This window comes from Crassostrea angulata, chromosome 7 (assembly GCF_025612915.1).
Source record: "Crassostrea angulata isolate pt1a10 chromosome 7, ASM2561291v2, whole genome shotgun sequence".
NCBI lineage: Eukaryota > Metazoa > Mollusca > Bivalvia > Ostreida > Ostreidae > Magallana > Magallana angulata.
In genome coordinates this window covers 22,733,537-22,744,710 of record NC_069117.1, presented here as the reverse complement: position 1 = coordinate 22,744,710, position 11,174 = coordinate 22,733,537, and the positions used below count along the sequence as shown (strand labels likewise).

Sequence of the window (11,174 nt, the reverse complement as noted above, 5' to 3'; positions counted from 1 at the left end):
AACAATTATGAAACTTCAAACTTTGACGTTTCTGGTGCCCGGTCGAATTAAATCAATATATTAATAGAAGTTTTGTGCTAGTAACGTAAGCTTATCATTTAATGGGAAATATACAATACAATTGATCATAAGAATCAAGAGAAGAAACAAAATAAAAAAGAATTGAATCGTTATTGCTTATCTAATAGTTTATGCAAGATATATTTCTATACAAAACGATAACTATTAAATTTTAATGAAGTTTAAGATCAATTCTTTGTTATATCAACACTTAAACAAATGTATTTTTATGTTTAACGCTCTGGTTCAGATAGAAGCAGTATGGGTTAGTATTTACAAAAAAAGTATTTTGAACCATAGAGTTTTATTTTTACATTGTAACTCACCTGAGCTGAAATCTCAACTGGGCTATTTTGATCACTTTTTGTCTGATGTCTGTCTATTTGTGCATTTGTCCGTACACTTTTCACATAAATTTAACTTTTTTTCTGGTATCCCTGGGCAAACTTCTTTTCTTGTACCACTGGCCAAACTTAGCACCAAGCATAATTGGGCGAAGGAATTTTTAGTTTGTTAAAATTAAGAGTCACACTCCCTTTTAAAGGTTGATAATTAAGAATTGTGAACATTTCTATTTTTTAAAGGATGATGAAAGAATCATTTGGCCAGAAAAGCTTCAACTAGTGAAGAAATATGTTTATGAAAGTATTGTAGATTCAAGTTAGTTCAGATCATAATCCCCGGGCATAGGGTAGGGCCCTACTGGGATGTCCAATTTTTACATAGGAATATAGAGAGAAAAACCTTTAAAACCCTTCTATTTGCCTAGAAAAGCTCTGTTACTTCAGTGAAAGCATCCTCAGATAGTGTCGATTCAAGTTTGCTAAAATCATGATCGTTAGGGTAAGTTGGGGTCACGATGATGGACTATTTTTTTTTTTCAATTATTCGGACTCTCAAATGTTTTAATATATGGTATTGCTTATATGCAAGCGTCTTGATATATTGTTGACTCTAAATTGTTTTCCAATTTTGATGTCAATATTGACATTCCTGATAAAGTTGCAAATTACTGTCAAGTACGGACAGCTTCAGTTGTAAATAAAAATTAACACGATATCGTCAATATCGTAAACAAGGTAAGACAGCATCAGTGCTTGAATAACGTGTATATGATGTTATTAAACTATTGTAAGGTGTTATCGCAGAGATATCATCAATATGAACAAAACGTATATGAAAGCCTGCCAGAAATAGAAATGTTCAATGTAATTGATTACACGTATACACCAAAGGATATCTATACGATATCGTCGACATCGACAACAAGTTAAAACAGCAGCAATTAAACTAACTTATAAAAGTTGGTATTGTACTATATATATATATATATATATATATATATATATATATATAGTCAATTTCAAAAGGAAGTAAAAGAATTGCCTATACAAATGATAGATGTTTTAATAACTACAGTTGTGTACATATGCAAATCAATATCGATACAATATTGTCGATGTCGGCGTAAAGTACGGATACTCTATTGTAAAATGTCTAAACATGAATATATGCAAAATAAAATCTTTATAATCATGGTGTTTAAACAAGGTTTACATTGCTCAGTACAGAAATGCATTTGAGTTAATAAAATTGAAATAAGTGAATCGATATTGATGAAATATCGTCGATATCATCGCGATCGAAAATATATCGTTTCTTGGACAATGTGTGAGTTCTTTCCAAGACACCATATAGTATCGATACTGATGATATCGACAATATTTCATCGATATTGATGCACTTATTTTAATTATATTAACTCAAATGCATTTTTGCATTGTGCACTGAGCAATTTAGACATTGTTTCTATATAAAATAAGATTCAGTGATTAACATAAAAACATCTTGAGAATATTTTTATACAGGACTATTCTACCGCATTGTCCAGATACTTTGTATATAACTCCATAAAGCTGATAATTGTTGTTAAGGTGAACAATGTTGCCCATTGGCCTCTTGTTTGTAAAACCATTATAAATGAAGATGGGGTCCAGTGGAGTAGCAGCTTTTTACATAAAATTAACAGAGAATTCCTTTCGGAGAAAAAGTAAAAAGAAGAATTTGTAAAAAAGAAGTGGAAGCACAACCTGTGCAGTATGTAGATTTTGCAAAATTGTGTCATATCTGAATCCCTAGTTGAAAAAGCGATGTTTTCGAATTTAAATTTAAAGTTAAAATGTATAGTAAAAAAGTTCTTCTGAAACAAATAGATTCTAATGTTTAAAACGAGTAAAAAAGGAAATAGTGTGAGAAAGTTTAATATTTTATCCTTGCGATAACCATTATGGGTATACCAGGCATGCACCTGGTCACCACATACGGGGGAGGAGACTATTGGTACCTGGAAATGACTAATTTACAAAGCAAATAGGTAAGTAGTGTATGTCTTACGTCTGAAAGCGATGCTTATAAAAAAGTACACCTTTTTTTTTACAGTTGTGTGACCTGGATGCCATTCGTAGTAGAGATGGGACGAGAATACCCTTGAAGTTGAACAATACTACCTAGGCTGAATCCATGTAGTGTTTTTTTTAAAGAAATAAACAAGCGCTATGTATATAGAACTGCTTTAAAGAGGATTTTTTTATGTTTATATTGTGTCTTTATTTGAACTAAATGTGCGTTCATCAATTATGCAATTGTCTAGAAGTGATTAATATTATAAGATTATTTACTACAACATAGTAAATTTATTTAATTAAATACACTTCATATCATATCGATATCACTTTTAAAAAAATCTTTTTAAAACATACATGTATATATCTTTTTGCTTTAAAATGTGGAGGGTAACTTAATTGAGTATGATAATCATTATTTATTTAGAAACTCGTGTCAGAGTTTCTAAAATAAGAAGACAAAGTTATTTTTGGTATAATAACGTAACTTGGATATCATTGTTGAATATACGTTTTTGTTCTTTGTGTGTGTCATATAATAACGGTGTAAAACACTTCCTTAATGATTCTTTTTTATATATACATATTGCACATTATTTGTATAAAAAAGTAAGTATTAAAAATGATACTATTGTATGATAATTATACATTGTGTAATTGCATCATAGTCTACATTTTACTATTTTATATGAAGTGTGATGAATAAAAAGTTATTGAGAATAAGTGCATCAATTTTGATTTACACGTGGACAGATTGATGAATTATACAAGGTTACCATTTACTATACACAAAACACAGGTGTGATCTTAGACAAATGGCACAGGATACATTCGGATATGATTAGTATTGAATGATAGAATATGATAGGAAATGCAATGTGAGCTATGTCTTGGAAAATTATAAGTTGCTGCAAAAACATGTCTCTTTATTATATCATTTTGTATATAATAACTGAAACACGTTCCGATGAAAACACTTTCACGTGTGTCACGGTATGTGTAACGTTGATGTTAACAAAAGATGTTTTCTTGCACAAAGGAATGAGTTGCTATACATTTTTGTACAGGTTGGGATCAATGTAATAATTATTTTTCTTCAATCATGCAAAGCCTCTAAATATGACAACTTATGTTTATGAACTATTTTTTCTGTCACTGAACAGGTACAATTTTACACTAAACATTCGTCAATTATTATAGACAATGAAGACAAACAGAATAATTCATGTAATATTTTTATTTTGTGATTTGGCGATTGTGGCCACGATCTACATAATACACAAATATGTATTTATATATATATTATGATTTTATAATAAACGTTTTAATCAAATAATCCTTATTCCTTAATGCATATTATAAATAAACCTTATCCTTATAAACCTTATCCTTATAATCCTTATCCTTATAAACCTTATCCTTATAATCCTTATCCTTATAAACCTTATCCTTATACTCCTTATCCTTAAAATCCTTATCCTTATAAACCTTATAAACAGTGACAACATTCATACTGGTACTGGGTGAGCAGATACTCAGCAGAAGTTGATAAAATACTTAAATTTAATAACAGGCGTCTCGAATAAGCGCTTTTCCAAATGTCTTTACGTGTAGGCCGTGACGGGTAGAACTTTGTCCATTCAAATTCTGCACACAACAACTAGAATGTCTCTTACATCTCCAAAGTCTAATAACACATAAATGTTTCAGCCTCACTTCTTGCTATGCCCCTCTGAAAAGAATAGGAAAACTTCGGCAGAACATTGAACAAGAAGCATAATTATATATATATATATATATATATATATATATATATATATATATATATATATATATATATATATATATATATATGCATATATATATATATATATATATATATATATATATATATATATATATATATATATATGATATGTTTAAATAAACATATATTTTAGAATATGATTGTACATAAACTGTGTGTAACAAAACATGTGTATAATGAACATTTTAGATGTAAAGGGATTGGGAGGGTGGGAATTTTGTTTTTTGATCAACAAAACAAAGTACACCTACCTCGCAATCAAAACTGCTTGGAATGTAATGATGTCATAGCTAACAGAAAAAACGTCATCTATGGTATGCCATTACGCGCAAAATAATAAGGCGCGGATCATACAACAGCAATACCGGAAACGTCGCTATAATAATTAGATTTATTTTTTATAAATAAAATAAATCGTATTATTATAGACAATGAAGACAAACGGAATAATTCATGTAATATTTTTATTTTGTGATTTGGCGATTGTGACCACGATCTACATTATACACAAATATGTATTTATATATATATTACGATTTTATAATAAACGTTATAATCAAATAATCCTTATTCCTTAATGCATATTATAAATAAACCTTATCCTTATAAACCTTATCCTTATAATCCTTATCCTTATAATCCTTATCCTTATAAACCGTATCCTTATACTCCTTATCCTTAAAATCCTTATCCTTATAAACCTTATAAACAGTGACAACATTCATACTGGTACTGGGTGAGCAGATACTCAGCAGAAGTTGTAAAAATACTTAAATTTAATAACAGGCGTCTCGAATAAGCGCCACATGGTTGTCTAATGCAAAAATTGACAACCACCGCCAACAACGAATTCGTACAGTACAGCTCACGAGTATCCCGACAAAAACACCGGCCACCGTGTTCAAAAGTCCACGCTGAGCGTGGAAGTGTCGGTACCTTTGATCTATTGTTCTCTGTTACGGCCACGACACAAGAAAAAACACGGTGTGACACGGTGCAACGCGGACAGTTACACAGTGTAACACGCGGTATTTACCTGTAAAAAAAAAAGGATTTAGGAATTAAACTTATAAAAAATAAAATATTTATTGATGTACGTTAGAGAGTTAATGAAAAAGAAATAGATAATTAAAATAAAGAAAATTGGAAGTCACGCAATTTTTAGACCTATGCGATTGTTACGGTTGATTTTTATTGATTTTAAGAACCCAAAAAAATCGATATCGCCCACATAAAGGTTTGATCAATTAAAACACTAACACTTTCTTCTCCTTTTTAAAATTGAAATATACAGTCAAATTAGTTTTTGTTTCAGTCCGTTTTTAAACGTCGTAGTTATCGTAGTGGTTCCACAGCTTCAATAGTGCATAGAATCGTAACGGTGATCTTTTTACACTTATACTCTATTCAACGATAACAAATCTAAGGGTTGTTGAAAACAACTGCATTTTCTCTAAATAATTAAACAGCTTTATATTTAGTATATTTGTAAATTTTCTTTCTATTATACATATGTGTGATGTACTTGTAGTACTGCCCGGTACATATTCATAGAGCGTAGAATCCGTGAATCGGTACTAGATAATTTTCATTTCAACATTATCTCGCAACTTTTAAGTTAGAAATCATTTGTGTTCTTAGAAACACTACTCAGTATTGAAAAAATTATTGTTTTATTGTTTAATGATCGTCGTAAAGTGGAGAGAGAGAGAGAGAGAGAGAGAGAGAGAGAGAGAGAGAGAGAGAGAGAGAGAGAGAGAGATTACCGATATGTGTTAGACTTTACTTTCAAAACAGTTTACTTGAAATTCAGTGTAATAAGTTAGTTTTATAATTCCCATTATATTGACCCTTTTCCCTAAGATTGCGATAGAATCCATGCAGTCAGAGTCCACGTGCTTCCCCTGTCAATCAAATCAGCCCGCGAGATACATCACGTGCTCCTTCCATGATAAGGAAAAAATGTCGTTTTATTGTTTTTTAAGTCCGCAAAATAGAGAAATGTCAAACAATGAAGTATTTAGTGTTTGCAATGTTTAGTTTCTTCGTTCTTATACTGCATGTATGAGTTTTGGAATATTGCGTTGTTAAAACTCTCTCTCGCCTTCTCTCTCTCTCTCTCTCTCTCTCTCTCTCTCTCTCTCTGAGTACATCATTGTGTGCGATCATTTTTGAATTATAAGAGTTCTATTTGTATGAATTTAATTCATTTATCTTAGACCCATGGTTTTATCAACGACTTTAACACAATGACGTTTCGTTTGTACAGTAGACGATGTACATAATCAGATTTTTCGTTAAAATTTCGACACTATTTCACATAACACATATTAGATTGGTTATAAAGTAAATAAAGTTGTGTTTGTTCTAAATGCTTGCAAAAAGTTACCAGTATTATCTCAGTCATCTATTTGATTAATCTTGTTTGTTTCCGTACATATATGTACTCGATAAATAATTTCTAATCGCAAGTCAATACTTTGTGAAATTCTCGCATTTATTGAGTTGCTCTTCTAGTTCTTCGGATCCACGCGCCGGTAGTCTTACGTTTAGTTGTGTACATATCTACAGACCATTTTCTTTGTTTGTTAGAGATTAAGAAAAAACCATGGAACTAACAAAATAGAAGTAAGATATATTCAGACCATACACACGACAGGTAGTGATGAGTTACCAAACAGGTGTCCGCGGAAAGGTGTGAATAACGGCATCTCGAGTACACCTGTTTAGATGTCCAAATATACACACAGTTAGTTGTATAATACAATGACACCTAACAAGAAAGACCATGACACCTGTTGTGTATAAAACCCAAGATGAAAGACAATGGTGTGTATCTGATCAGCTTCCGTACAGGTTTATTGCACTAGTGTGAAATCACGACGCCATTACCAGCGGGAAACGGGAAATAAAGTTGAAAGTTTATTTTATGAAATGCGGGTATATTTTTAGTACATGTACAATGCTTGAATATAATTAAACAAGAGTTTGTACAATCGATCGTATAAAAGTGATTTTTGCTTATTTATTGCTACATAATTAGCTGAAGTACTAATCATTCGAGTCACCGGTAATATGGGGTTGTCATTTATTACATCACATCCACATGTATTTAAAAACATGCTCTGAAATGTTTTCATTTCTCATTATTTATTTGGTTTAAAGTAAGGCTGTAATTTAATTAAATAATAAAACAGAGTTTTCAGACAACAGAAAATAAGTCGTTTGAGCTCCCGACATTTTAATCGGATCGTCACTTACAACATCACGTGTGTTTAGAAAAAAAAAACGATGAATTTAATTGATTTGAATTTTGATCATATATCAGTTGGTTAATAGATATATTTGGCGAATTCATTTCAATTTATTTAAGAACAAATTAATTAAAAGGTACCCATTTACGCCGAGTTTTCAGAGCACAAAAAATTAACTTCACGTTGAAAGCCCCGACAATTTTCTGGGTCCGCGTAACTTAAGTTGACATTCTTTTTTTTTTTTTTTTAATTTGAAAAAGAATATATATATGTTTCAACCATTGTTTAGCTATAATTTATTAATTTCTAAACATAAGCTATTTCTATCAACGTCTCAGGTAACAATATCCACGGAGTGACACAGTGGCCACGGAGTTACACAGGCGGCCACGGTGCGACACGGTGGTTTTTCTTGAATTTTCCAATACACATACACGGTGTCACACCGTGTACACGGTGCGACACAGACCGTTTTCCACCGTGTTTTTTACACGGTGGGTGTCGGGATACTCGTGAGCTGTACTGTACCTTGACAAAAGCCTAATTTTTGGAATAAGGTCAAACCATTTCATGCCTCCTTTTCCTTGCCAAAAAACTCTGTATTTTCTTCGTCTTAATCCCAAATTAACACCATCTATGGAGTTCTTTGCGGAGTAGAACGCCCATTTAATTAGCGAGGAACCAACAATCCAAACAACCTTTTCACTACCTACATAAATAGAATACTTATATTTATAGATCTATATTTAAACAAAAGTTACTTAATCCTAATGTAGCTTTTAAAAACATTGGAACTCCATCTACCTTGCTTTTTAATTTCCAATTCTGAACGACCGTCCGAAAAACTGTCTGACGCCGCCCCTATACGGAAGGAATGAGATTTGTAAAGAGATTTTGGAAAACCAGCAACCTCAAGCGACTTGTTTAATACTGAACAAACTGGAACCTTGTGAGAGGACTGCCATCTAAATGCACAAATAACTGACCACCTATCTTTGGTCTCATAGCTATATATTTTGTCAACCACAATACAGGACATACATAATTTTTTGTTGGTTCCAAAATTACGGATTCCCCTTTTCCAGTTTGATCCGTTTTAGAAAAAGGAACTATAAGCTCTATGTAATCTACCGTGGAGTTTCGATTTGTTACAAATTTTAAATGACCAAAGGCAATAACTTGATTGGTTTGGTTTGGACTTAAATTCCCCAACTCTCAAAAAAGCATGATAAGCAACTGAAAATGCCGTTGAAAAGAGAATAGCCTCAAAATTTGACGAACATACTAAAGATGTTGTTTTAACAAGTTTCTCAAGAATGTGTTTTGTAATAGGGAGTCTGCAATCTTTTGAATGATTTGACCTTTTGATTCCCTCCAATAATTTTCTTATCAAAAAATTGTGTGTGTTGTCAGAAACCCCCAATAACTTGCATTTGAAACCAATTCCTGAAATACTGTAGATTCCTTATTTTACGCGAGTACTTAATTCCGCGATTCAACGATTTGCCATCAAATCGCGAGAACATAAAATCGCGAATGGCGAAATTTCATCATAGTTTCATGTAGTTCATATGTCTCCTAAAATGAAAAGCGAGATTTTAGAATTCGCGAGACGGGCTTCTCGCGATTTTACGCGGATATTAATTCCTCGCGTTTAATTAGGAATTTATAGTATATGATGAAATTGTAGCGTGTGCTAAACCTTTTAGCGACAGATGAGCAATAATCATTGTTTTGCCTCGGACTAGAATGTCGCGACGTCATTGGATGAAACGCGTCACGTGGCTGCCTTACAAATTTCTTTAAAAGGCAAGCGTCAAAATTTATAGCGCAACATGGCGGAGGTAACGTTATTTGAACTGATTTTCTACACAAACGTTTGTTTACATATCAAACTTTAGGTCCTCGACAAAACAAAACACTTATTAGGTTTGTTACTGACTGTTTAAAGATATTTGTGGGGTCGGTAAAGTCCATAGAAGGCTCGGCTCCGCCTCGCCTTCTATGGACTTTACCGACCCCACAAATTTCTTTAAACAGTCAGTAACAAACCTAATAAGTAATATTGATATGTGTGAAACGGGGGGAGGCCAAAATTGACGTAGTTCATATGACGATCTAAATCGCTCGAAACCCTTAAGGCTAGTTGAATAAGTATTTCTTGTATTCAAAGCAACTGAATTGAGCGTCAGGCGTTTAATTTCAGCTGTGAGATCATTCCTATAAAATCTTCCGGAATAGGAATCGGATGTAGATTGGATTCTGGGGCAAGGGCACGAAACCTGGTCCATTGCTTGCGAGAAATTGAATCAGCAATAGCATTGTTATAACCAGCAATGTGACAAGCTTTAAAATAAATATTATTCACCATGGAATGTAATACTAAAGGTCGAACCAATTCCATAACTCTGAGTGATTTAGATGATTTCTTATTCAAAATAGAAACCAAAGCCTTATTGTCAGTGTGAAATACTATCTTTTTGTCAAGAAATTGAGTTTTAAATAAGAAAAAGGCAAGGACAATCGGCACCAACTCTAAAAATGTTATATCTAACATAATATTTTGCTCTATCCAACTTTGAGGCCAACCAAAATATGCCCATTGACCATGAAAGTATACACCGCAACCTAACTGATGATTGCCTGTACTATCAGTGTAGAGGTGCAGTTGGTCATTTGATAACCAACTGACATCCATAAAATTTAAACTACCATTAAAATTGTGTAAAAAATCTAACCACACTCGGAGGTCTGATTTCATTCCCAGCGTTAATCTAATAAAATGACCAGGATGTTTAATTCCACACATGGCATCACAGAATCTTCTGTTAAAGGCCCTTGCTGATGGAATAGCTTTTGCACAAAAATTTAGAGTGCCTACCAAAGATTGTTTCTCTAAGCGTAGTTTTTGTTTTCCGTAACATAACTTGTAGTAAATTCTCCAAAACAATTATTTTTTCGTTTGGAATTCTGATAACCATTTTATCTGTATCGATAACAATACCCAAAAATGTAAGAACAGTTTTAGGGCCTTCTGTTTTTTCTTCTGCTAGTGGGATGCAAAATTCATCGCACGTATTTTTAAACGAAGACATCAACAAATCACAAATTTCAAATGTACTCCCAGCGAATATAAAGTCGTCTAAATAATGGTTCAAAGTGTGAATTCCAGTTTTTTCTTCAACTACCCACTGTATAAAATGTGCAAATTTTTCCCACAAGGCACAACTAATAGAACAGCCCATTGGAAGACACATATCGTAATAATAATCATTATTAAATTTGAAACCAAGTAACTGGTGGTCTGAAGGGTTAACGGGAAGTAGCCTAAATGCTGATTTAACATCCATTTTCCCTAAAAAGGCTCCTGATCCAAGTTTCGCTATCATATCTAAAACCTCGTCAAAAGAGGTATAATGCACAGAGCAAGCTTCTGTATCTATAAAATCATTAACACTATAATCAAAAGGATAAGATAGGTGATGGATCAGACGCCATCCTCCATCCTTCTTTGCAACAACACCAATGGGTGATAATCTTAAATTACCTAATGGCTCATAATTAAAAGGGCCAGCTATACGACCCAAAGCAATTTCCTTATCAATTTTTTCTTTAACAACTTTTGGGTAATCTTTAACAGAAACTAAATTT

At 32.5% G+C, this 11,174-nt stretch overlaps 1 protein-coding gene across 5 annotated transcripts in view; it reads left to right on the top strand.

The window, feature by feature from the left end:
• LOC128155681 (sacsin-like) overlaps positions 1 to 2,595 on the top strand; it is a 90,580-nt gene extending 87,985 nt beyond the window's left edge. For all 5 annotated transcript variants that reach the window (XR_008239632.1, XR_008239629.1, XR_008239630.1 and 2 more), the window contains one exon: positions 2,500 to 2,595. Coding sequence is in view for 1 of the 5 variants with exons in the window: in XM_052817514.1 (XP_052673474.1) it covers positions 2,500 to 2,507 (8 nt within the window). In the remaining 4 variants the exon portion in view is untranslated. The remainder of the gene's footprint in view (positions 1 to 2,499) is intronic.
• Positions 2,596 to 11,174: the final 8,579 nt, after the last annotated feature.